The following is a 27,053-nucleotide window of genomic DNA, read 5'->3' on the forward strand; positions in this document are numbered from 1 at the left end:
ACCACCCACCCCTCCTTCATTATTAAAAACAGGTGTCGCTCTCAATAAAGATATTGACACTAAAATATGTAGTTCCTTTTATTATTTTTTTCTTTTCAGACAATTAAGCTTATAAAAAAAGGTAATCATGTTCACACTCTGGAATACAAAAATCTATTAATTTCATACAAGATTATAGGGAGTATCTGGACATTTGTGTAGAAGGTCTCATAGATATCGACATGGACAATCCTCTAAATCAGGGGTATTCAACTAGATTCGGCCGGGGGCCACATCTGCAAAAGGACTGTATGGAGAGGGCCGCACAATTTGAAAATGTGGGGGTTTTCAAAATGTATTTTGCACTCAAAGACGAAAACTTATGTAAATATAATACATTTGTATTATACATTTGAATATATCTAGTTTACATATGAATTATGTATTAATTGTCTCCAGATTTAGTAATTGTGAATGTTAAATATAATATTCAGATAAAGAAATATTATTTTGAATGCAAGTTCATTTTGAAACCATGCATTGTGCAAACTTAATGAAGTTGATATTTACCTACTTTTAATAAAACATGCCATAATGACAAAGCACCACTTTCCACCAAGATTTCTTTATTTGAATATTATATTAAGCATTGAGCACAAGCATTTCAGTCCATAGTAGCCAGTTATAAAAATATTATTAAAAAAAAAACACCCCCTTTTTTGAAATATGACCAGGGGCCACATACAAGCTCCTGGCGGGCCGCATGTGGCCCGTGGGCCGCCAATTGAATAGCCCTGCTCTAAATTGTCAAATTGACAATATTATTACAAGATAAACAGTTCAGACTGTTCACACAATAATGCTGATACACGATATATTTAGCTTGAATATTTTGTGCATTTCATTACATTGTATACCGTTTAGATGTACACACTTTTTTGTTTAAGTCTCATTTAGTCGAGTCTATAACGTAATATAAAAAATATGATCTTTCCATATCCAACACTTTGGATGGGACTGTACGTAAAAGTTTGTCAAGCATGTTTAAATTAAAGGTCGGATAAGGGTTATCTGGTTGATATTTGAAAACCAAACAGGCAGAGGTGACTCCTCCCTGCTCCTCCTCTCCTCCCTGCAGTCCTCTTATTCCTTTCCCTGCCTTTACGCTTAGTAGTTTCTCCTACAATGCAAAAAAAAAGGCATTCATTAAGTTTGTGGATGTTTAGGATTTACCGGCATCCACAAGTGCTTCCAGGCTTTTTAGTGTCACAATTTTGGGTTTTCCTATGAATGAAGTCCTATGGTAGAAAATGTAGACAATATAAAAATAATGTATTTAAAAAAAAAGTAAGAACAGCTGCAAGGAAAGACTTCACACTTTGTCCACGAACGAACGTCAGAAAATCCACAACTTCGTAGGCATTAGCCACCTGTGAAGAAATAAAGAGGGGTTAACAACCTCATTGAGTTATAAAAATAGAAAAAATTACTAATAGAAAGAAATCATACTGAGCCTCTCCACCAGGTCGGGCTGATGTTTCTTAAGGGCATCATAAAAGGCTGCTTTGACCCGCTTTCCTCCTGAACGTAAAGGTCCCTGGTATAGTACCCTCATTTTGTCCTGGTTCGTCTCTTTAGCATTAATCCGTGAGTAGGCTTCACCGTGGACCAGTTTTTTAATCTCTTCAGTTATCGCCATTACCATGTCAGTGTCTTGTATTAAAACGGCCATATTGTCATCTACAAAGTTTGCTGTTTTAAAGTGGAGAAGAATAAAGACATAGAGTTAAAAAACTTTAAGAAAATGTTACCTATTTCCAGTTTGAATTGACTTTCCTGAGATTAAAATTGCACATTAAGTGAATGCTTCACACCTTTATCCTCCTCAGTCATAGTTTGTGTGGACTGTTGGCTGACTGTTTTTGCAGATGTCTGCTCCTAACAGAAGAAAAAGGACTTTAGTTTATAACGTGTAATCTAATAATCACCAGAACAGAAGGAAACTCACAAAGATCTTGAATTTGTTTATTTGTTAACTTTGTGATCAAGTGACATCTTATTAATGATAAGACACCACTGTAAATATGTTGATTATAATTCATTAAAAATAATATTTTTATTACAAACTCTTTGATAATTTGAGTTTTGATAAATGTAAGCCTGAAATTTCAGTGAAACGTGAGAAGAAATGTGTTAAGAATACCTGAGCTGCTGGTGCAGGGTGGTCGACTGAGTCAAATGATTCTCCTGAAGAAGAGAAAGACATCAGAATGAAGTTTCTAGTGGAGAGAAAGAAGAAAACACCCCAACCCCACAAAAAGTATCCAACAATTTACCTGGGGTTGGTGAATTAAGATAGTCTGGCGCACTTGTATCAGACTCCTGTAACAGGAAAGATAATCATATACGTAAGAAAAAGACTAGTTAATGACTTATAAATTATTTTCAGTTTTTGAAAATATTATTTTGTTCACCAGTTTTTTCACAACTTTATAGACGGCCTCACGAATGCCACTCTTGTGCTTGGAGAACAATTTTTCAGTGACTTTGATGCAGTCTAAAAAAAAGGCAGTTGAAAACAACAAAATAAAAGTGTGGTAAGAATAATGGCTCCACAAACAGCTCATACAAATGCTGAGAAAAAAACACTGCCAACTTCATTTCAGTCGAGTATTCTGCAGTACAGGAGGTGCTTTTAAAAGGTAAGGTGCTCATTAATGATCATGAACCCTTACCTGTGAAGGGAGGTCTCTTGGATGGATCTGCATCCCAGCACCGCTGCATGAGGTCGACGATCTCTTTCATACCATCAACGTTTATCTGTGAAAGTGTGTCAACACGAGGTCTCTGGCCCGTTTCACCACGGGTCAAGAGCTTCACAAGAGTGAAGTTCTTGCCTACAAAGACATAACTGAGTCAATGCATTGAAATCAAATGTAATGTAAACAGAAAATGGTTATTAACAGAATCAGTACTTGAACGTCACTTAACGCAATATCAAGTAGGAATGAAATATGTGTTTGCAGCATGGAAATAGTGTTAGCACTTGGAGCAATCAACGTCCATCAAAATAAAATACTAGTCAACTATGTTATTAAGTGTCGGGGTGAATATTTGTCTTCTGGCAGTCTGGTTTTCACAACAATTCATTTCTTTCAGTGATTAAGAAACAATTTTTGAATTTAAATAAATTAATCGCTTGTCTATTTTTTTTCTAATTAAATTGTTCTTTTCACAAATCCATGAAGTGAATGCATTATTACAATCTACCCTGCTTAACTGGCTGATTTAAAACAAAACAAAACCAAAAGAACTTTATATGAAATTTTTCTCACACTCAGTAATTGTGTATTTACTTTACTTTTCCTTTAGATGGCAGCATCAGCATCTCAAGTACAATCAATTCACTGGAAGCATAACGCAGAATGTGTGCAATTTGTACAAAATGTGTTTATTGTGATCGATGTATTTGTTAAGCTTAAATGTATGATGAAAGCATAAAAGCAAGTTCAACATTTCTTATATTTTATTGAAAGTCTTAATGTTTAAAAATGGTATCACAATAAAATCAGTTGTACCTGGATAAGGTTCTTCACCATTGATGATGGACCAGAGAAGAATACCGTAGCTGATATTGTTAAAAAATGGAAAAGATTTCAGACTACAGTAATTGAATTTGAAAGCAAGTACTTTCAAATTTTGCATAAAAATTATTTAATTTTACCTGTAAATGTCAAAGGAACGACGAGGCTTATATGACAAATTAAAAGCCTCAGGTGGCATGTACTTGTACGAGCCTCCACTCTCTGCTTGTGTCTCTTGGCTGCTGCTCAAAGCGCTGACGGAAGTCCTAGATAGACCAAAGTCTGCCAACTACAAAATAAAATGAAAAAAAAGAATGAAATGAATGATTTTAAGCTTAAAATCATTGTTTGGTTGGTTGAGGAACACGTTTACCTTGACCCTAAGGTCATCATCCAGCAGAACATTACTTGGTTTTAGGTCATGGTGCAGAACAGCCATTGAATGGAGGAAGGTCATTCCTAAAGCTACTTCATGTGCCAAACGGAAGACCAGCGGCCACGGTAGACCGTCAGGAAAGTACGCTTGTAGGTTCTCAATGGATCCTTTTCTCATGAGAGGTGTGACTATTCCTTGTTGGACCGACATTCCTTTGATTGGAGGACATCCTTTATAAATTCCAGAAACCCTCAAAACAAAGTCCGAGGACACTTTCTCCATTTGAGTAGCCTCATTGTACAATGCTTTTTCCAGGAGCAAGATGGAGCTGGATTGACATTGCAGATTGTTAGGTGATAGAGTAGAAACAAAAAGAAATTCAAAACAATTCTCAAAGATAAAAACACTCAAATAGTTATAGATTTACCGATCATCCAGATTAAGTAGCTTAATAGCCACATCAGAACACCATTTATTGTGCCTGGCCTTGTAGACAACACCGAATCCCCCAGAAGCAATCCAATCCCAGTTTTCTAAGTCTTCATTCCTGACTGGGTCACGGTTAAAGAGTGCCATCTCCTGTTTAACTCAGGAAGCTCACAACCTCAAAATCTGTTGGAGAAGAAAGAAAAAGGAGGAAGCACAGACATGAGGGCTTTGAAAGGATAGTGTAAAAAGAAAGGTATGAGTTCCTTAAAAACATGAAAAAAACATATTACGGTATTATTGTTATTAGTCATACATATGTCGCATATATTTCTTTTCACACTCAGCAGTTACTGTTTGTACCACACTGAAACACATTTTCCACTGATTATGTTGTAAAAGGACTGGCTTCTACTCACCGCTTAGCTCCCCAGCTGTATCTTTATAAAGATTCAGAGTTAGTTCATGACAAATGTGTGAAAAAACAACAGTGTCTCATGTTTCCTGTGCTTATGATCTGAGCTGCGGGCTGAAGGAATGTAATAGGGGGAGGGATTTAAGAGGAAGTGTGCATGAACCCAGCCTCTCTTCATAAACTCTGGAGCAAAACAAATGTAACTTAATGAAAGCATTATATTTCCCAACTTAGACAGAAATAGGATAACAAACATCTATTATTTGGTAGGAGAACTGTACAAGAAAAACTGAAAGAGAAACAAACCTGAATCCTTTGAATCGCTGTACCTTAACCGATAGTCTGTACCCTCTTGTAACCATGTTGTGAGTGGTGAAGTTCTGTATACGCTCTGGGCATTTTATTGTAGTGATAAGGACCGCACCCTGTTGGATGAGGTTCAAATGGTCTCTGAATAACTTTTTCATGTGTTCTCTATGAGTGGTGGAAGGAACAAGAAGTAACAAGAAGTTGCTATACATATATATATATATATATATATATATATACCCTGTCGATACCCTGTCGAGCCACTGTTGATCATCGCCTTCAGAGTAACATCAAACAGTGACAGTGGTGTAGAATAAACTGTCTGACTTCTGAATCCTGTGTGGGTTTTGAAATATAACAGTCTTGCCTGAGATGGTTCCGGAACAAAATGACTCGAGGAGTGACACATAATCATCTGTATCATTTGTGGGAGGGCAACCAATAGGATCCGCACCATCCTCCCCTGGATGCAGATCCATCAGTTTCCCGACTATGCGTTGCCCGTACAGGGCAGCTGCGTCTGGAGTGATCAGGAGAGAAGCATAGAAAGCAGAGTCTCTTATCATGACAATGAGTGAGCGCAGAGTGGGCAGGGTCACCACAGACAGCACATGGCAGGTCATCCAGACCGTCAATCTTGGGAGGCTTCGACCTAGGTTGTCTGATGGAATAAGCTCGAGCTGGAGCAGTTCTCTCCAGCAAAACTTTCTCCAGCATGGTCAAGACACGTTCAAGAGCAGCTAAGTCTGGCGCCTTGACTGTGTGAGAGTCTCGAGAATTAGGTGAAGGTGCTGCAGTGTGAAGCATTTCGACTTTGTTCACATACACATTTTCACTGGGCTTCCTACTCACAGCACCGACATCAGCAGCCCTTGAACCCATCTCCGTTTGGTACTCATCCAGAATGTCCTGGACATCCACTGCAGTCCACTTGTCAATTGTCTTTGACCTGAATGTCATGGCAAGCTCCTTGGAGGGACAATTCTTGATAAACATACGTGTCACTTCCAGGCCAGGGCAGTGCAATTCCCTGCCTTGCTCTCTGAGTCGATCAGCAGCAACATCTGCAGCGTGGTTGAGCCTCAGTCAATAATCATACGCGTCCTCATCACCCTTTGGTAGTGTGGTGTAGAAGTCTGCTAGAGGGAGAGGGGAACAAGGGACAGCTGCAAAATGTTTACGAAGTAGAACATAAATGGAGTCTGGGTTCTGAGTTACATTAATGCCAATGTTCCTCATTCCAAACTTCACATCTTAAGCTCGACCTCCAAGATGAATGGGTATTTCCTCCACCTGCTGTTCTGCCCTGACATTCGTCCTCCTTATGTAATCTTTCATCTTTTCTTCCCACTCGTGAACATCCACGGTGTCTCTGTCATCCCCTCTGAAGGTTGGAGGCTCCCTGACCTTCCTGTGAGACACTACTTGGACTCGTGACATGTCCAGGCTGTGTGCAGACATGTTATGGGAGCATCATGTACAACTGGATTGTCTGGCGCGGGCACACTACGTGTCCGGCTAAGGCGAGCAACTATACTATCTGCCAGCTGCTGGCCAACTTGTCTTATTATGTCACTCATCTGACCGACTACATCAGGAGAAGGTGCAGTAGGATTTGGTGCGGGTGTAACAGTGCGGATGTAACAGTGACCTTGTGTGTTCAGTGTAGGCCCAGTGCGGTGGCTCTGAGAAGGAACCCGCCCCTCACCGACTGAAGAAGCCTCTGCTAGAACCTGCCCACCTCCCACCGAATGAACAGCACCTCCCTGAACAGGACTGGTAAACTGCAACATCATAGGGGCCCCTCTACCCCTACCAATACTCCCAGTAAGGGGCGTACTAGTAGCCCCTCTTATGTAGCTAATTATGAAATGGCGCTTAACAAAACTTAATTACAGTCAAGACAGAAAGTAACAAAAATACATCAACAACAAAATGAAACCGTTAGAAGGTAAAACCACTCAACTATGTGCAGTAATAATGCTATATACTTATACACAGTCCACCTGACAATATAATATGAAACCTGGAAGCCGTTCAGTAAGATGGTCCCCGGCCAGGATGAAGAGCCAACTCCAAATCGACAGGTCACGGCACCAATGTGACGGGTCACAGCTGTATGTGAGAAGATGCAGCTCCACACTACTGTCGCTTCCACATAAGAAAGACGCCAACCAGGTAGACTACAGGTATCTTAATTCCTCAGCACTCTGCAACACACATATAAAACAGTGGTATGAAGACAGGGGATCTGCAGTGGTCTCAGGATACCGTCACAGTGAAATCCTCACTGGTCTATGCGATCCCTCGCCAACCACTGAACCAAAAGATGGCAGTGTTGCACTACTTTTGCATAATTAGTGCCACGGCTTCCAGCCAGAGGCACTCCTCCTCCAAAGCTATGCAATAGCAAGGAGGAGGAATGCCTCTGGCGAAGCCAGAGGCACTAATGTTATTCTGCAGGTTTATTTTTTTTCTTATTATTCATTTTCCGGACAGATTTCGGTTCGCTACTCCTCCTACAGCTTTGAGAAAACGCGAAAAGTAAAAACGTAGAAACGTGCAACTTAATCGGGAATCGTGTGCTATGACTTTTATAAGCAATTGGCGTGCACGTTTTTGCGTAACGTGCACAAACGTGCGCGCTAAAACCCATCCGGAATGCATTGGGAGAACTTTGGGGCCTCACCACTCGCACACCGTTACTCGAAAAATTATGAACCAAATTAAAAAGTTGTAGGCCCTGAATTTATCTACAGTCCTGTGGATTTTCAGAGCGATAGCACAAATAGTTTTTGCACGAAGTGCAAAAACATTTCCAAATTTCCAAACTAATGGGGAACTATTTTCCCATGTATTTCTATGGCGCCATTCAAAGCGGATGGGAGAAAAAAGACGAAATTCACCTTTTTTCTGAGTCACGTATCTTTCTCATACTTGCACGTAGAAATGTCATTCAAACTTCAAAACGGAGGAAAACTTCTCTTCTCTCTCTGAACCTGGAACTGTTTTTTCCTAAAATGTACACTTTTCAAGATATGAGCGCTCAAGCGAGGACTGGAAACCACTTTTTTGTCAAATCTACAGTGAAGTTCTAATTGTTTAGAGCGAAAGATTCAAAAAATGACCATCATTTTTATTTGTAACTCAAGCTCACGGCCAAACCGTAAAAGGTAGACAGGTCATTTTTGGTCAGAATGTAGACATAGGTGTTGGGATTCATATAATGTGACTTTGACAGGCGTGGTAGGAACAAAATTTAAACGGCGGGGCTAACTGCCACGCAAATTCCTGTCTCCATTGACTGCAATGTAAAAAAAGGTTTTCTTCAAAAAAATCTAATTTTTGTTTTCGAACTGCCGTTACTAACACATTTTAAGGAATATCTGAATAAAATTAAGATTGTCAGAATCTGCCGGGTTCTGTCTCCCTCACGATGTCTTTGTTTTTCTGCTAGGAGCTATGGTTTTCTCACAAATCAGAGTTATTTGAGGAAAGCTGGGGTTTTCTCACAGCCAGTCCGGAACCTTCCTCATTTCCAGGTTGTTGTTGCCCCTAGCAACAAGAGCTCAGGTGTTGACTGATTAGGCTGACCCAGAACTGGTCACATGACCCAGTCAGAACAGACTTCATATAATATAACCTGGAAAATGGAGAAATCTGAACCCTGACGTTTTGACCTTAGATGATGCCCAGTCCTGCTGGGAACAGGTTCATGGTATATATATATATATATATATATATATATATATATATATATATATATATATATATATATATATATATATATATATATATATATATATATATATGAATGAATGAATGAATGAATGAATGAATGCTGAAGCTGGTAATGAATGAATGAATGAATGAATGAATGAATGAATGAATGAATGAATGAATGCTGAAGCTGGTAATGAATGAATTAATGAATGAATGCTGAAGCTGGTAATGAATGAATGAATTAATTAATGAAGCTGGTAATGAATGAATGAATGAATGAATGAATGCTGAAGCTGGTAATGAATGAATGAATGAATGAATGAATGAATGAATGAATGAATGAATGAATGAATGAATGCTGAAGCTGGTAATGAATGAATGAATGAATGAATGAATGGATGAATGAATGTTGAAGCTGGTAATGAATGAATGAATGAATGCTGAAGCTGGTAATGAATGAATGAATGAATGCTGAAGCTGGTAATGAATGAATGAATGCTGAAGCTGGTAATGAATGGATGAATGAATGAATGAATGAATGAATGAATGAATGAATGAATGAATGAATGAATGAATGAATGCTGAAGCCTGTAATGAATGAATGAATGCTGAAGCTGGTAATGAATGAATGAATGAATGAATGAATGAATGCTGAAGTTGGTAATGAATGAATGAATGAATTAATTAATGAATGAAGCTGGTAATGAATGAAGGAATGAATGAATAAAGCTGGTAATGAATGAATGAATGAATGAATGAATGCTGAAGCTGGTAATAAATGAATGAATGAATGAATGATGCTGGATGCTGAAGCTGGTAATGAATGAATGAATGAATGCTGAAGCTGGTAATGAATGAATTAATTAATGAATGAAGCTGGTAATAAATGAATGAATGAATGAATGAATGAATGCTGAAGCTGGTAATGAATGAATGAATGAATTAATTAATTAATTAAGCTGGTAATGAATGAATGAATTAATGAATGAAGCTGGTAATAAATGAATGAATGAATGAATGAATGAATGAATGAATGAATGAATGAATGAATGAATGAATGCTGAAGCTGGTAATGAATGAATGAATGAATTAATTAATTAAGCTGGTAATGCATGAATGAATGCTGAAGCTGGTAATGAATGAATGAATGAATGAATGAATGAATGAATGAATGAATGAATGAATGAATGAATGAATGAAGCTGGTAATGAATGAATGAATGCTGAAGCTGGTAATGAATGAATGAATGAAGCTGGTAATGAATGCATGAATGAATGAATGATGCTGTATGCTGAAGCTGGTAATGAATGAATGAATGCTGAAGCTGGTAATGAATGAATGAATGAATGAATGCTGAAGCTGGTAATGAATGAATGAATGAATGAATGAATGAATGAATGAATGAAGCTGGTAATGAATGAATGAATGAATGAATGCTGAAGCTAAAGCTCATTGGTGCAAATTAGCCCCGCACCTTCTTCTGATTGGCCGATATGTTATATTCCAATATCTTTTGAATGGTTTGACATAGAGAGTCATGGGTGGTGTCATATGACTCAGTATCGAGTCCTTGACCTTCATTGGTGCAAATTAGCCCCGCCCCTTCTTCTGATTGGCCGATATGTTATATTCCAATATCTTTTGAATGGTTTGACATACAGAGTCATGGATGGTGTCATAGGACTCAGTATCGAGTCCTTGACCTTCATTGGTGAAAATTAGCCCCGCCCCTTCTTCTGATTGGTCTATATGTTATAGTCCAATATCCTTTGAATGGTTTGATATACAGAGTCATGGGTGGTGTCATATGACTCAGTATCGAGTCCGTGACGTTCATTGGTGAAAATGAGCACCGCCCCTTCTTCTGATTGGCTTATATGTTATTGTCCAATAACTTTTGAATGGTTTGACATAGAGAGTCATGGGTGGTGTCATTGGACTCTGTATTGAGTCCTTCACCTTTATTGCTTGTAAAATGTACACAAATGTGAAGCAGCCCGCCGTGGCACTCTCGAAATTTCTGCGAGGAAATTGTGTAGTTGATCACTATTATCCTACTCCGTTACATATATATATATATTTATATACATATGTATACTGTATATAAACAACCTTATGGTCTGCACATACATTGCTCTTGCTCTGTGTTCTGCAAAGTACTTAACAATGTGTTTCTCGTTCAACCAAACAATACTTCTCATTTCAAAAATAGACTGTGTGTAACTGTATGAAAGCAGATGTTTTTGCGGACTGTTGTTTTTTTGTCTATAGCTTTCAGGTGTGTGTCAACACACAGTGACAAAAGGGAAAGATGTTCTTCCCAGGAGTGGATATCTTAGCAAAACTATCCCAAGTTCAGGTTGTGCAATACTCAGAAACATATGTCAGAAAACCCCTTCAAGCATCAATACAATTTGATACATGTTAATGTCCCACAATGCAATTAGAAGAGGGCTAAAGAAGCATGTTTGGCTTGAAAGGTGACCAGGAGAAACCCTTATCTGTATGAGGAGAACTTGAAAGCCCAATTGAGGTTCACAAACTGCATCTGAACCAACCACAGGACATCTGGAAGAACAATTATCCTATGGACAGATGAGACCAAAGTGGAGTTGTTTGGCCATATGCCCATCGTCATGTACAACATTTCAGCCAAATGACCTCTTACCCACTGTTAAGAGGAGTGGAGCAGTGGAGAACATTACACCTCAGTAACTTGAAGTCTTTGAGCTGATCATGTCATTTTTCTGTAAACTGGAGTATTTAGAGGCAAAAGTGAGGCCACTTGTCTAATTAAAACTTGATCAAAATCGTGGCAGGCGATAAGGCACGGATCCAAACCAGACCAGCAAATCTAAATCAGAGTAACTTAAACATAAAAGAATCAAAGTTTTTGGATTGACACAGTCAATCTCCAGACTTCAGGCAACTTGAATACTCTGTTGGGACCATGAGAAAGATGTCAAAACCATCAAAATTCTCAGTGGACTGGACAATGTTGTAAAGAAGAATGGGCCAAAATTCCTCCACAATAATGAAAGAGAATGACAAAATCATGGAGGTAACAGCATGTTATTCCTGCCACAGGTAGAAATGCTAATTATTAAATGCTTGGGGTACTTTGTATTACCCAGGCAATGTCATTATAATTTCATAATTTAATTTTTTTTTATTGAATTATTTTGTCTTTTTTGGGGACATTTTTGTTAAATAAAAATGGCGCAATGAAAAAAAGTCATATGTTCTTCCTCATCTGAAGTCGAAATTGCAATTCTAAGAATCACTGCAAGAAATGTTTTTTAAAATGTTTTTAATGGAAAAATAAACAGGATTCAAATGTACTTGGATTCTCAGCCGCTCAATTTCTGAACTTCCTCCTAAAATCTTTGTGTCTATTACTTACTACTACTTACTACTATTACTCTATTAATTTGTTGGATTACTACAATGGCCATAAGCCTTTGATTACTGAATGACGACAGGTACATTGTATTTATCATTCAACATCTACAGATCTATACATGTACGGTAGTTTAAACTTATTATATTGTATCTCATAAAACTTTTAATAAATGACAAATGCAAATAGTCAATATTCATATGGAAAAAAAAAGAACAGCTGCAAGGAAAGACTTCACACTGTCCACGAACATCAGAAAAGCCACAACTTCATAGGCATTAGCCACCTGTAAAGAAATAAAGAGGGGTTAAAAACCTCATCAAATTATAAAAAATAGAAAAAGTGACTAATAAGGAAGAAATCATACTGAGCCTCTCCACCAGGTCGGGCTGATGTTTCTTAAGGGCATCATAAAACGCTGCTTTGACCCGCTTTCCTCCTGAACGTAAAGGTCCCTGGTATAGTACCCTCATTTTGTCCTGGTTCGTCTCTTTAGCATTAATCCGTGAGTAGGCTTCACCGTGGACCAGTTTTTTAATCTCTTCAGTTATCGCCATTACCATGTCAGTGTCTTGTATTAAAACGGCCATATTGTCATCTACAAAGTTTGCTGGTTTAAAGTGGAGAGGAATAAAGACATAGAGTTAAAAAACTTTTTTTTTACCTATCTCCAGTTTTAATTGACTTTCCTGAGATTAAAATTGCACATTAAATGAATGCTACACACCTTTATCCTCCTCTGTCATAGTTTTTGTGGACTGTTGGTTGGCTGTTTTGGCAAATGTCTGCTCCTAACAGAAGAAAAAGGACTTGAGTTTATAACGTGTAATCTACTAATCACCCGAACAGAAGGAAACTCACAAAGATCTTAAATTTGTTTATTTGTTAACTTTGTGATCAAGTAACATCTTATTAATGATAAGACACCACTGTAATTATGTTGATTATAATTCATTAAAAATAATATTTTTATTACAAACTCTTTGATAATTTGAGATTTGATAAATGTAAGCCTGAAATTTCAGTGAAACGTGAGAAGAAATGTGTTAAGAATACCTGAGCTGCTGGTGCAGGGTGGTCGACTGAGTCAAATGATTCTTCTGAAGAAGAGAAAGACATCAGAATTAAGTTTCTAGTGGAGAGAAAGAAGAAAACACCCCAACCCCACAAAAAGTATTCAACAATTTACCTGGGGTTGGTGAATTAAGATAGTCTGGCGCACTTGTCTCAGACTCCTGTAACAGGAAAGATAATCATATACGTAAGAAAAAGACTAGTTAATGACTTATAAATTATTTTTTGAAGTTTTTGAAAATATTATTTTGTTCACCAGTTTTGTCACAACTTTATAGACGGCCTCACGAATGCCATTCTTGTGCTTGGAGAACAATTCTTCAGTGACTTTGATGCAGTCTAAAAAAAAGGCAGTTGAAACAAATCATATTCATACAAATGCTGAGAAAAAAACACTGCCAACTTCATTTCAGTTGAATATTCTGCAGTATAGGAGGTGCTTTTAAAAGGTGAGGTGCTTGGGGCCCTGGATAGCTCAGTGTGTTGAGCGGATGCCATGTGTAGAGACTATAGTCCTCGTGCAGGCAGCACAGGTTCGATTTCCGGCCTGTTGCTCTATACTGCAATGACCCCCCCTCTCTACCCATTTCCTGTCTACTTTCTAAATAAAGGCCACTAGTGCCATAAAAACCTTTAAAAAAGGTGAGGTGCTCATTAATGATCATGAACCCTTACCTGTGAAGGGAGGTCTCTTGGATGGATCTGCATCCCAGCACCGCTGCATGAGGTTGACGATCTCTTTCATACCATCAACGTTTTTCTGTGAAAGTGTGTCAACACGAGGTCTCTGGCCCGTTTCGATCGAAAGCTTCACATGAATAAAGATCTTGCCTACAAAGACACAACTGAGTCAATGTATTGCAGTCAAATGTAAACAGAAAATGGTTAAAAAAAATCAGTACTTGAACGTCACTTAATGCAATATTAAGTAGGAATGAAATATGTGTTTGCAGCATGGAAATAGTGTTAGCACTTGGAGCAATCAACGTCCATCAAAATAAAATACTATTCAACTATGTTATTAAGTGTCGGGGTGAATATTTGTCTTCTGGCAGTCTGGTTTTCACAACAATTCATTTCTTTCAGTGATTAAGAAACAATTTTTGAATTTAAATAAATTAATCGCTTGTCGATTTTTTTTCTAATTAAATTTTTCTTTTCACGAATCCATGAAGTGAATGCATTATTACAATCTACCCTGTTTAACTGGCTGATTAAAAACAAGACAAAATCAAAAGAACTTTATGTGAAATTTTTCTCACATTCAGTAATTGTGTATTTACTTTACTTTTCCTTTAGATGGCAGCATCAGCATCTCAAGTACAATCAATTCACTGGAAGCATAACGCAGAATGTGTGCAATTTGTACAAAATGTGTTTATTGTGATCAATGTATTTGTTAAACTTAAATGTATGATAAAACCAAGTTCAAAATTTCTTATATTTTATTGAAAGTCTTAATGTTTAAAAATGGTATCGCAATAAAATCAGTTGTACCTGGATAAGGTTCTTCACCATTGATGATGGACCAGAGAAGAATACCGTAGCTGATATTGTTAAAAAATTGAAAAGATTTCAGACTACAGTAATTGAATTTGAAAGCAAGTACTTTCAAATTTTGCATAAAAAAGTATTTAATTTTACCTGTAAATGTCAAAGGAACGACGAGGCTTATATGACAAATTAAAAGCCTCAGGTGGCATGTACTTGTACGAGCCTCCAGTCTCTGTTTGTGTCTCTTGGCTGCTGCTCAAAGCGCTGACGGAAGTCCTAGATAGACCAAAGTCTGCCAACTACAAAATAAAATGAAAAAAGAATGAAATTAACAATGATTTTAAGCTTAAAATCATTGTTTGGTTGGTTGAGGAACGCGTTTACCTTGACCCTAAGGTCATCATCCAGCAGAACATTACTTGGTTTTAGGTCATGGTGCAGAACATCCTTTGAATGGAGGAAGGTCATTCCTAAACCTACTTCATGTGCCAAACGGAAGACCAGCGGCCACGGGAGAGGGTCAGGAAAGTCCGTTTGTAGGTTCTCAATGGATCCTTTTCTCATGAGAGGTGTGACTATTCCTTGTTGGACCGACATTTCTTTGATTGGAGGACATCCTTCATAAATTCCATAAACCCTCAAAACAAAGTCAGAGGACACTTTCTCCATATGAGTAGCCTCATTGTACAATGCTTTTTCCTGGGGCAAGATGGAGCTGGATTGACATTGCAGATTGTTAGGTGATAGAGTAGAAACAAAAAGAAATTCAAAACAATTTCTCAAAGATAAAAACACTCAAATATTTATAGATTTACCGAGCATCCAGATTAAGTAGCTTAATGGCCACATCAGAACACCATTTATTGTGCCTGGCCTTGTAGACATTACCGAATCCCCCAGAAGCAATCCAATCCCAGTTTTCTAAGTCTTCATTCCTGACTGGGTCACGGTTAAAGAGTGCCATCTCCTGCTTAACTCAGGAAGCTCACAACCTCAAAATCTGTTGGAGAAGAAAGAAAAAGGAGGACGCACAGACATGAGGGCTTTGAAAGGATAGTGTAAAAAGAAAGGTATGAGTTCCTTAAAAAAATATTATTGCTATTACTCATACATATGTCGCATATATTTCTTTTCACACTCAGCAGTTACTGTTTGTACCACACTGAAACACGTTTTCCACTGATTATGTTGTAAAAGGACGGGCTTCTACTCACCGCTTAGCTCCCCAGCTGTATCCTTATAAAGGTTCAAGAGTTAGTTCATGACAAATGTGTGAAAAAAACGACAGTGTCTATGGTTTCCTGTGCTTATGATCTGAGCTGCGGGCTGAAGGAATGTAACAGGGGGAGGGATTTAAGAGGAAGTGTGCATGAACCCAGCCTCTCTTCATAAACTCTGGAGCAAAACAAATGTAACTTAATGAAAGCATTATATTTCCCAACTTAGACAGAAATAGGATAACAAACATCTATTATTTGGTAGGAGAACTGTACAAGAAAAACTGAAAGAGAAACAAACCTGAATCCTTTGAATCGCTGTACATTAACCGATAGTCTGTACCCTCTTGTAACCATGTTGTCAGTGGTGAAGTTCTGTATACGCTCTGGGCATTTTATTGTAGCGATAAGGACCGCACCCTGTTGGAGGAGGTTCAAATGGTCTCTGAATAATTTTTTCATGTGTTCTCTATGAGTGGTAGAAGGAACAAGAAGTAAAGTTTGCTATATATATATACATATGTATAGCAAATATATATATATTTATATATATATATATATATATATATATATATATATATATATATATATATATATACATACATACATAATGCTTCATATCAGGATTATGCTGCAGGAGGCGTTTTACAGCTGGTTCACTCAATGTGCACCCTGTCGAGCCACTGTTGATCATCGCCTTCAGAGTAACATCAAACAGTGACAATGGTGTAGAATAAACTGTCTTACTTCTAAATCCTGTGTGTGTTTTGAAATATAGCAGTCTTGCCTGAGATGGTTCCGGAACAAAATGACACGAGGAGTGACACATAATCATCTGTATCATTTGTGGGAGGGCAACCAATAGGATCCGCACCATCCTCCCCTGGATGCAGATCCATCAGTTTCCCGACTATGCGTTGCCCGTACAGGGCAGCTGCGTCTGGAGTGATCAGGAGAGAAGCATAGAAAGCAAAGTCTCTTATCACGGCAATGAGTGAGCGCAGAGTGGGCAGGGTCACCACAAACAGCACATGGCAGGTCATCCAGACCGTCAATCTTGGGAGACTTCGACCTAGGTTGTCTGGTGGAATAAGCTCGAACTGGAGCAGTTCTCTCCAGCAAAACTTTCTCCAGCATGGTCAAGACACGTTCAAGAGCAGCTAAGTCTGGCGCCTTGACTGTGTGAGAGTCTCAAGAATCAGGTGAAGGTGCTGCAGTGTAAAGCATTTCGACTTTGTTCACATACACATTTTCACTGGGCTTCCTACTCACAGCACCGACATCAGCAGCCCTTGAACCCATCTCCGTTTGGTACTCATCCAGAATGTCCTGGACATCCACTGCAGTCCACTTGTCAATTGTCTTTGACCTGAATGTCATGGCAAGCTCCTTGGAGGGACAATTCTTGATAAACATACGTGTCACTTCCAGGCCAGGGCAGTGCAATTCCCTGCCTTGCTCTCTGAGTCAATCAGCAGCAACATCTGCAGCGTGATTGAGCCTCAGTCAATAGTCATACGCGTCCTCATCACCCTTTGGTAGTGTGGTGTAGAAGTCTGCTAGAGGGAGAGGGGAACAAGGGACAGCTGCAAAATGTTTACGAAGTAGAACATAAATGGAGTCTGGGTTCTGAGTTACATTAATGCCACTGTTCCTCATTCCAAACTTCACATCTTAAGCTCGACCTCCAAGATGAATGGGTATTTCCTCCGCCTGCTGTTCTGCCCTGACATTCGTCCTCCTTATGTAATCTTTCATCTTGTCTTCCCACTCGTGAACATCCACGGTGTCTCTGTCATCCCCTCTGAAGGTTGGAGGCTCCCTGACCTTCCTGTGAGACACTACTTGGACTCGTGACATGTCCAGGCTGTGTGCAGACATGTTATGGGAGCATCATGTACAACTGGATTGTCTGGCGCGGGCACACTACGTGTCCGGCTAAGGCGAGCAACTATACTATCTGCCAGCTGCTGGCCAACTTGTATATATATATATATATATGAATGAATGCTGAAGTTGGTAATGAATGAATGAATGAATGAATGAATGAATGAATGAATGAATGAATGAATGAATGAATGAATGCTGAAGCTGGTAATGAATTAATGAATGAATGCTGAAGCTGGTAATGAATTAATGAATTAATGAATGAAGCTGGTAATGAATTAATGAATGAATGCTGAAGCTGGTAATGAATGAATGAATGAATGAATGAATGAATAAATGAATGAATGAATGGATGAATGAATGTTGAAGCTGGTAATGAATGACTGAATGAATGCTGAAGCTGGTAATGAATGAATGAATGAATGAATGAATGCTGAAGCTGGTAATGAATGAATGAATGCTGAAGCTGGTAATGAATGAATGAATGAATGAATGAATGAATGAATGAATGAATGAATGAATGCTGAAGCCTGTAATGAATGAATGAATGCTGAAGCTGGTAATGAATGAATGAATGAATGCTGAAGTTGGTAATGAATGAATGAATGAATGAATGAATGCTGAAGCTGGTAATGAATGAATGAATGAATGAATGAATGAATGAATGAATGAATGCTGAAGCTGGTAATGAATGAATGAATTAATGAATGAAGCTGGTAATGAATTAATTAATTAATGAATGAATGCTGAAGCTGGTAATGAATGAATGAATGAATGAATGCTGAAGCTGGTAATGAATGAATGAATGAATGAATGAATGAATGAATGAATGAATTAATTAATGAATTAATGGATAAATGAATGTTGAAGCTGGTAATGAATGAATGAATGAATGCTGAAGCTGGTAATGAATGAATGAATGCTGAAGCTGGTAATGAATGGATGAATGAATGAATGAATGCTGAAGCCTGTAATGAATGAATGAATGCTGAAGCTGGTAATAAATGAATGAATGAATGAATGAATGAATGAATGCTGAAGTTGGTAATGAATGAATGAATGAATGAAGCTGGTAATGAATGAATGAAGCTGGTAATGAATGAATGAATGAATGAATGAATGAATGAATGAATGAATGAATGAATGAATGAATGATGCTGGATGCTGAAGCTGGTAATAAATTAATGAATGAATGATGCTGGATGCTGAAGCTGGGAATGAATGAATGAATGCTGAAGCTGGTAATGAATGAATTAATTAATGAATGAAGCTGGTAATAAATGAATGAATGAATGAATGAATGAATGAATGAATGAATGAATGCTGAAGCTGGTAATGAATGAATTAATTAATTAATTAATTAAGCTGGTAATGAATGAATGAATCAATGAATGAATGAATGAATGAAGCTGGTAATGAATGAATGAATGAATGAATGCTGAAGCTGGTAATGAATGAATGAATGAATGAAGCTGGTAATGAATGCATGAATGAATGAATGATGCTGGATGCTGAAGCTGGTAATGAATGAATGAATGAATGAAGCTGGTAATGAATGAATGAATGAATGAATGAATGAATGAATGAATGCTGAAGCTGGTAATGAATGAATGAATGAATGAATGAAGCTGGTAATGAATGAATGAATGAATGAATGAATGAATGAATGAATGAATGAATGCTGAAGCTGAAGCTCATTGGTGCAAATTAGCCCCGCCCCTTCTTCTGATTGGCCGATATGTTATATTCCAATATCTTTTGAATGGTTTGACATAGAGAGTCATGGATGGTGTCATAGGACTCAGTATCGAGTCCTTGACCTTCATTGGTGAAAATTAGCCCCGCCCCTTCTTCTGATTGGTCTATATGTTATAGTCCAATATCCTTTGAATGGTTTGATATACACAGTCATGGGTGGTGTCATATGACTCAGTATCGAGTCCTTGACCCTCATTGGTGAAAATTAGCCCCGCCCCTTCTTCTGATTGGCCGATATGTTATAGTCCAATATCTTTTGAATGGTTTGACATAGAGAGTCATGGGTGGTGTCATATGACTCAGTATCGAGTCTGTGACGTTCTTTGGTGAAAATGAGCACCGCCCCTTCTTCTGATTGGCTTATATGTTATTGTCCAATAACTTTTGAATGGTTTGACATAGAGAGTCATGGGTGGTGTCATTGGACTCGGTATTGAGTCCTTCACCTTTATTGCTTGTAAAATGTACACAAATGTGAAGCGGCCCGCCGTGGCACTCTCGAAATTTCTGCAAGGAAATTGTGTAGTTGATCACTATTATCCTACTCCGTTACATATATATATATATATTTATATACATATGTATACTGTATATAAACAACCTTATGGTCTGCACATACATTGCTCTTGCTCTGTGTTCTGCAAAGTACTTAACAATGTGTTTCTCGTTCAACCAAACAATACTTCTCATTTCAAAAATAGACTGTGTGTAACTGTATGAAAGCAGATGTTTTTGCGGACTGTTGTTTTTTTGTCTATAGCTTTCAGGTGTGTGTCAACACACAGTGACAAAAGGGAAAGATGTTCTTCCCAGGAGTGGATATCTTAGCAAAACTATCCCAAGTTCAGGTTGTGCAATACTCAGAAACATATGTCAGAAAACCCCTTCAAGCATCAATACAATTTGATACATGTTAATGTCCCACAATGCAATTAGAAGAGGGCTAAAGAAGCATGTTTGGCTTGAAAGGTGACCAGGAGAAAGCCTTATCTGTATGAGGAGAACTTGAAAGCCCAATTGAGGTTCACAAACTGCATCTGAACATACCACAGGACATCTGGAAGAACAATTATCCTATGGACAGATGAGACCAAAGTGGAGTTGTTTGGCCATATGCCCATCGCCATGTACAACATTTCAGCCAAATGACCTCATACCCACTGTTAAGAGGAGTGGAGCAGTGGAGAACATTACACCTCAGTAACTTGAAGTCTTTGAGCTGATCATGTCATTTTTCTGTAAACTGGAGTATTTAGAGGCAAAAGTGAGGACACTTGTCTAATTAAAACTTGATCAAAATCGTGGCAGGCGATAAGGCACGGATCCAAACCAGACCAGCAAATCTAAATCAGAGTAACTTAAACATAAAAGAATCAAAGTTTTTGGATTGACACAGTCAATCTCCAGACTTCAGGCAACTTGAATACTCTGTATTTTTGAGAAAGATGTCAAAACCATCAAAATCCTCAGTGGACTGGACAATGTTGTAAAGAAGAATGGGCCAAAATTCCTCCACAATAATGAAAGAGAATGACAAAATCATGGAGGTAACAGCATGTTATTCCTGCCACAGGTAGAAATGCTAATTATTAAATGCTTGGGGTACTTTGTATTACCCAGGCAATGTCATTATAATTTCATAATTTCATTTTTTTGTATTGAATTTTTTTTTGTCTTTTTTGGGGACATTATTGTTAAATAAAAATGGCGCAATGAAAAAAAGTGATATGTTCTTCCTCATCTGAAGTTGAAATTGCAATTCTAAGAATCACTGCAAGAAATGTTTTTTAAAATGTTTTTAATGGAAAAATAAACAGGATTCAAATGTACTTGGATTCTCAGCCGCTCAATTTCTGAACTTCCTCCTAAAATCTTGTGTGTCTATTACTTACTACTACTTATATTACTCTATTAATTTGTTGGATTACTACAATGGCCATAAGCCTTTGATTACTGAATGACGACAGGTACATTGTATTTATCATTCAACATCTACAGATCTATACATGTACGGTAGTTTAAACTTATTATATTGTATCTCATAAAACTTTTAATAAATGACAAATGCAAATAGTCAATATTCATATGGAAAAAAATAAGAACAGCTGCAAGGAAAGACTTCACACTTTGTCCACGAACATCAGAAAAGCCACAACTTCGTAGGCATTAGCCACCTGTAAAGAAATAAAGAGGGGTTAACAACCTCATTGAGTTATAAAAATAGAAAAAATTACTAATAAGGAAGAAATCATACTGAGCCTCTCCACCAGGTCGGGCTGATGTTTCTTAAGGGCATCATAAAACGCTGCTTTGACCCGCTTTCCTCCTGAACGTAAAGGTCCCTCGTATAGTACCCTCATTTTGTCCTGGTTCGTCTGTTTAGCATTAATCCGTGAGTAGGCTTCACCGTGGACCAGTTTTTTAATCTCTTCAGTTATCGCCATTACCATGTCAGTGTCTTGTATTAAAACGGCCATATTGTCATCTACAAAGTTTGCTGGTTTAAAGTGGAGAGGAATAAAGACATAGAGTTAAAAAACTTTTTTTTACCTATCTCCAGTTTTAATTGACTTTCCTGAGATTAAAATTGCACATTAAATGAATGCTACACACCTTTATCCTCCTCTGTCATAGTTTGTGTGGACTGTTGGCTGACTGTTTTTGTGGACTGTTGGCTGACTGTTTTTGCAGATGTCTGCTCCTAACAGAAGAAAAAGGACTTGAGTTTATAACGTGTAATCTAATAATCACCCGAACAGAAGGAAACTCACAAAGATCTTAAATTTGTTTATTTGTTAACTTTGTGATCAAGTGACATCTTATTAATGATAAGACACCACTGTAATTATGTTGATTATAATTCATTAAAAATAATATTTTTATTACAAACTCTTTGATAATTTGAGATTTGATAAATGTAAGCCTGAAATTTCAGTGAAACGTGAGAAGAAATGTGTTAAGAATACCTGAGCTGCTGGTGCAGGGTGGTCGACTGAGTCAAATGATTCTTCTGAAGAAGAGAAAAACATCAGAATGAAGTTTCTAGTGGAGAGAAAGAAAAAAACACCCCAACCCCACAAAAAGTATTCAACAATTTACCTGGGGTTGGTGAATTAAGATAGTCTGGCGCACTTGTCTCAGACTCCTGTAACAGGAAAGATAGTCATATACGTAAGAAAAATACTAGTTAATGACTCATAAATTATTTTCAGTTTTTGAAAATACTATTTCGTTCACCAGTTTTGTCACAACTTTATAGACGGCCTCACGAATGCCACTCTTGTGCTTGGAGAACGATTTTTCAGTGACTTTGATGCAGTCTAAAAAAAAGGCAGTTGAAAACAACAAAATAAAAGTGTGGTGAGAATAATGGCTTCACAAACAGTTCATACAAATGCTGAGAAAAAAACACTGCCAACCTCATTTCGGTTGAATATTCTGCAGTATAGGAGGTGCTTTTAAAAGGTGAGGTGCTTGGGATAGCTCAGTGGGTTGAGCGGGTGCCATGTGTTGAGGCTATAGTCCTCGTGCAGGCAGCACAGGTTCGATTTCCGGCCTGTTGCTCTATACTGCAAAGTCTCCCCCTCTCTCTCTACCCATTACCTGTCTACTTTCTAAATAAAGGCCACTAGTGCCATAAAAACCTTTAAAAAAGGTGAGGTGCTCATTAATGATCATGAACCCTTACCTGTGAAGGGAGGTCTCTTGGATGGATCTGCATCCCAGCACCGCTGCATGAGGTTGATGATCTCTTTCATACCATCAACGTTTTTCTGTGAAAGTGTGTCAACACGAGGTCTCTGGCCCGTTTCGATCGAAAGCTTCACATGAATAAAGATCTTGCCTACAAAGACACAACTGAGTCAATGTATTGCAGTCAAATGTAAACAGAAAATGGTTAAAAAGAATTAGTACTTGAACGTCACTTAACGCAATATCAAGTAGGAATGAAATATGTGTTTGCAGCATGGAAATAGTGTTAGCACTTGGAGCGATCAACTTCCATCAAAATAAAATACTAGTCAACTATGTTATTAAGTGTTGGGGTGAATATTTGTCTACTGGCAGTCTCTTCTTCACAACAATGCATTTCTTTCAGTGATTAAGAAACAATTTTTGAATTTAAATAAATGAATCGCTTGTCTATTTTTTTTCTAATTAAATTGTTCTTTTCACAAATCCATGAAGTGAATGCATTATTACAATCTACCCTGCTTAACTGGCTGATTTAAAACAAAACAAAACCAAAAGAACTTTATATGAAATTTTTCTCACATTCAGTAATTGTGTATTTACTTTACTTTTCCTTTAGATGGCAGCATCAGCATCTCAAGTACAATCAATTCACTGGAAGCATAACGCAGAATGTGTGCAATTTGTACAAAATATGTTTATTGTGATCGATGTATTTGTTAAACTTAAATGTATGATAAAACCAAGTTCAACATTTCTCAGATTTTATTGAAAGTCTTAATGTTTAAAAATGGTATCACAATAAAATCAATCAATCATTGTACCTGGATAAGGTTCTTCACCATTGATGATGGACCAGAGAAGAATACCGTAGCTGATATTGTTAAAAAATTGAAAAGATTTCAGACTACAGTAATTGAATTTGAAAGCAAGTACTTTCAAATTTTGCATAAAAATTATTTAATTTTACCTGTAAATGTCAAAGGCACGACGAGGCTTATATGACAAATTAAAAGCCTCAGGTGGCATGTACTTGTACGAGCCTCCAGTCTCTGCTTGTGTCTCTTGGCTGCTGCTCAAAGCGCTGACGGAAGTCCTAGATAGACCAAAGTCTGCCAACTACAAAATAAAAAGAAAAAAGAATGAAATGAACAATGATTTTAAGCTTAAAATCATTGTTTGGTTGGTTGGGGAACGCGTTTACCTTGACCCTAAGGTCATCATCCAGCAGCACATTACTTGGTTTTAGGTCATGGTGCAGAACATCCTTTGAATGGAGGAAGGTCATTCCTAAAGCTACTTCATGTGCCAAACGGAAGACCAGCGGCCACGGGAGAGGGTCAGGAAAGTCCGTTTGTAGGTTCTCAATGGATCCTTTTCTCATGAGAGGTGTGACTATTCCTTGTTGGACCGACATTCCTTTGATTGGAGGACATCCTTTATAAATTCCAGAAACCCTCAAAACAAAGTCCGAGGACACTTTCTCCATTTGAGTAGCCTCATTGTACAATGCTTTTTCCAGGAGCAAGATGGAGCTGGATTGACATTGCAGATTGTTAGGTGATAGAGTAGAAACAAAAAGAAATTCAAAACAATTCTCAAAGATAAAAACACTCAAATAGTTATAGATTTACCGATCATCCAGATTAAGTAGCTTAATGGCCACATCAGAACACCATTTATTGTGCCTGGCCTTGTAGACAACACCGAATCCCCCAGAAGCAATCCGTTTCCAGTTTCCTAAGTCTTCATTCCTGACTGGGTCACGGTTAAAGAGTGCCATCTCCTGCTTAACTCAGGAAGCTCACAACCTCAAAATCTGTTGGAGAAGAAAGCAAATGAAGTTAAAGTTTGTCACCATCCTTGGCTCCTCCTCCCACCCTGTCCCAGTCAACCATGGTGTCCCTCAAGGCTCTGTGCTCGGTCCACCACTCTTCACCACCTACCTGCTCCCCCACGGCTAGATCATACGCCATCACGGTCTCAGTTTCCATTGCTACGCTGACGATACCCAGCTCTATCTCAGCACCTCACCATCCTCCCAGCTCCCCCCACAGTCTCGGGTTAACTGCCTCTCTGCCATAAAATTCTGGATGACAACCAACTTTCTCAAACTTAACAGCGACAAGACAGAGCTCACGGTTGTGGCCTCCAAGCCACTGCTTCGGAAGGTTGGAGATCTTCTCATCAGGGTGGACGGCTGCACCATCACGCCATCCTCCGAGGTCCGTAACCTGGGCGTCATCTTGGACTCCACCCTCTCCTTCCAGTTGCACATTAAATCTGTCACCAAATCTGCCTTCTACCACCTCAGAAACGCACATCGCACGTCTCCGTCCCTCACTCTCTGACTGTGGCAGAAACACTCATCCACGCTTTCATCACCTCCCGACTGGATTATTATAATGGAGTCCTGTCTAGGGTTCCAAGTAAAACCCTGGACAGGCTCCAGTATTTGCAGAACTCAGCTGCCAGGGTTCTCACCCACACCAAGCCCTGGCAGCACATCACCCCACCCTCATCCACCTCCACTGGTTACCCGTAAAGTTCCGCATATGGTACAAACTACTCCTACTCACCTACAAGTCCCTTCACACTTTCACCCCCCAGTACTGTCTGACCTCCTTCATCACTCCCTCCCGGAACCTTCGGTCTTCAGACGCTGGTCTGCTCTCCATCCCCTGGACCAGACTGAAAACCTTTGGGTTCAGAGCCTTCAGTGTTGCTGCCCCCACCCACCCTCTGGAACTCTCTCCCTGCCGTAATCCACAAAAAAAAAAACAACCTCAAAACCCACCTTTTCACCCTGGCCTTTCCCCATTAAGTGGTTCCCTCCCCTGTTGTTTTGTCCCGGTTGTGTTTTTGTTTTGTTTGTTCTTTTCCTGTTTTTCCTGTAAAGCGACCTTGGGTTTCTTGAAAGGGGCTATATAAGTGCAAGTTATTATTATTATTATTATTATTATTATTATTATTATTATTATTATTATTATTATTATTATTATTATTATTAAAGGAGGACGCACAGACATGGGGGCTTTGAAAGGATAGTGTAAAAAGACAGGTATGAGTTCCATAAAAACATGAAAAAAATTATATTATTATTGTTATTACTTATACATATGTTGCATATATTTCTTTTCACACTCAGCAGTTACTGTTTGTACCACACTGAAACACGTTTTCCACTGATTATGTTGTAAAAGAACTGGCTTCTACTCACCACTTAGCTCCCCAGCTGTATCCTTATAAAGATTCAGAGTTAGTTCATGACAAATGTGTAAGAAAGCAGCAGTGTCTATGGTTTCCTGTGCTTATGATCTGAGCTGGCTGATAGAATGTAATAGGGGGAGGGATTTAAGAGGAAGTGTGCATGAACCCAGCCTCTCTTCATAAACTCTGGAGCAAAACAAATGTAACTTAATGAAAGCATTATATTTCCCAACTTAGACAGAAATAGGATAACAAACATATATTATTTGCTAGGAGAACTGTACAAGAAAAAGTGAAAGAGAAAGAAACCTGAATCTTTTGAATCGCTGTACATTAACCTGTACCCTCTGTAACCATGTTGTCAGTGGTGAAGTTCTGTATTTTATTGTAGTGATAATGACCACACCCTGTTGGAGGAGGTTCAAATGGTCTCTGAATAATTTTTTCATGTGTTCTCTATGAGTGGTGGAAGGAACAAGAAGTAAAGTTTGCTTGAACAGGAAGTTTG

The 27,053-nt window shown here is 38.3% G+C and overlaps 3 protein-coding genes across 6 annotated transcripts; all 3 read right to left on the reverse strand.

Annotated features, from left to right (window-relative positions):
* Positions 1-65: 65 nt before the first annotated feature.
* On the reverse strand, positions 66-5,183 carry LOC133444309 (receptor-interacting serine/threonine-protein kinase 3-like). Of its 2 annotated transcripts, none has more exons than XM_061721983.1 (12): positions 5,087-5,183; positions 4,367-4,551; positions 3,937-4,267; positions 3,704-3,852; positions 3,558-3,607; positions 2,715-2,876; positions 2,454-2,536; positions 2,316-2,361; positions 2,183-2,226; positions 1,854-1,917; positions 1,489-1,731; positions 66-1,409 (listed from the first exon to the last, which is right to left on the reverse strand). In XM_061721983.1, exons 2-12 carry the CDS (start codon positions 4,513-4,515, stop codon positions 1,402-1,404), a joined length of 1,329 nt encoding a protein of 442 aa, XP_061577967.1. In that variant the 5' UTR covers positions 4,516-4,551; positions 5,087-5,183; the 3' UTR covers positions 66-1,401. The 2 variants fall into 2 exon arrangements, with proteins under 2 accessions (XP_061577967.1, XP_061577966.1); XM_061721982.1 differs by lacking the exon at positions 5,087-5,183 and adding an exon at positions 4,785-5,069.
* Positions 5,184-12,105: 6,922 nt separating this feature from the next.
* Positions 12,106-16,375, reverse strand: LOC133444311 (receptor-interacting serine/threonine-protein kinase 3-like). Of its 3 annotated transcripts, none has more exons than XM_061721985.1 (12): positions 16,299-16,375; positions 15,596-15,780; positions 15,165-15,495; positions 14,931-15,079; positions 14,784-14,833; positions 13,962-14,117; positions 13,543-13,625; positions 13,402-13,447; positions 13,269-13,312; positions 12,940-13,003; positions 12,580-12,822; positions 12,106-12,498 (listed from the first exon to the last, which is right to left on the reverse strand). In XM_061721985.1, exons 2-12 carry the CDS (start codon positions 15,742-15,744, stop codon positions 12,491-12,493), a joined length of 1,323 nt encoding a protein of 440 aa, XP_061577969.1. In that variant the 5' UTR covers positions 15,745-15,780; positions 16,299-16,375; the 3' UTR covers positions 12,106-12,490. The 3 variants fall into 3 exon arrangements, with proteins under 3 accessions (XP_061577969.1, XP_061577970.1, XP_061577968.1); XM_061721986.1 differs by lacking the exon at positions 16,299-16,375 and adding an exon at positions 15,995-16,278 and having other exon boundaries at positions 15,596-15,823; XM_061721984.1 differs by lacking the exon at positions 16,299-16,375 and adding an exon at positions 15,995-16,277.
* A 5,056-nt stretch (positions 16,376-21,431) lies between these two features.
* LOC133444770 (receptor-interacting serine/threonine-protein kinase 3-like) lies at positions 21,432-26,821 on the reverse strand. Its single transcript, XM_061722667.1, has 12 exons — positions 26,556-26,821; positions 24,970-25,154; positions 24,540-24,870; positions 24,306-24,454; positions 24,160-24,209; positions 23,331-23,486; positions 22,880-22,962; positions 22,742-22,787; positions 22,609-22,652; positions 22,256-22,343; positions 21,897-22,139; positions 21,432-21,816 (listed from the first exon to the last, which is right to left on the reverse strand). Exons 2-12 carry the CDS (start codon positions 25,116-25,118, stop codon positions 21,809-21,811), a joined length of 1,347 nt encoding a protein of 448 aa, XP_061578651.1. The 5' UTR covers positions 25,119-25,154; positions 26,556-26,821; the 3' UTR covers positions 21,432-21,808.
* Between the last annotated feature and the right edge of the window lie 232 nt (positions 26,822-27,053).

This window comes from Cololabis saira, chromosome 5, assembly GCF_033807715.1.
Source record: "Cololabis saira isolate AMF1-May2022 chromosome 5, fColSai1.1, whole genome shotgun sequence".
Classification (NCBI taxonomy): domain Eukaryota; kingdom Metazoa; phylum Chordata; class Actinopteri; order Beloniformes; family Belonidae; genus Cololabis; species Cololabis saira.

What these genes read in the sequence shown, in the direction of transcription:
- LOC133444309 (XM_061721983.1), bottom strand. Translation starts at nt 4,515, where the DNA reads ATGGCACTCTTTAACCGTGACCCAGTCAGGAATGAAGACTTAGAAAAC. An exon ending in TGGTGAAGAACCTTATCCAG is followed by an intron (nt 2,877 to 3,557) that starts GTACAACTGATT and finishes ATGTCTTTGTAG; the next exon opens with GCAAGAACTTCACTCTTGTG. An exon ending in ACCCTGCACCAGCAGCTCAG is followed by an intron (nt 1,918 to 2,182) that starts GTATTCTTAACA and finishes TTCTTCTGTTAG; the next exon opens with GAGCAGACATCTGCAAAAAC.
- LOC133444770 (XM_061722667.1), bottom strand. Translation starts at nt 25,118, where the DNA reads ATGGCACTCTTTAACCGTGACCCAGTCAGGAATGAAGACTTAGGAAAC. An exon ending in CTACTTAATCTGGATGATCG is followed by an intron (nt 24,871 to 24,969) that starts GTAAATCTATAA and finishes ATGTCAATCCAG; the next exon opens with CTCCATCTTGCTCCTGGAAA. An exon ending in CAAGAGACCTCCCTTCACAG is followed by an intron (nt 22,963 to 23,330) that starts GTAAGGGTTCAT and finishes CCTTTTTTTTAG; the next exon opens with ACTGCATCAAAGTCACTGAA.
- LOC133444311 (XM_061721985.1), bottom strand. Translation starts at nt 15,744, where the DNA reads ATGGCACTCTTTAACCGTGACCCAGTCAGGAATGAAGACTTAGAAAAC. An exon ending in CTACTTAATCTGGATGCTCG is followed by an intron (nt 15,496 to 15,595) that starts GTAAATCTATAA and finishes ATGTCAATCCAG; the next exon opens with CTCCATCTTGCCCCAGGAAA. An exon ending in ACCCTGCACCAGCAGCTCAG is followed by an intron (nt 13,004 to 13,268) that starts GTATTCTTAACA and finishes TTCTTCTGTTAG; the next exon opens with GAGCAGACATTTGCCAAAAC.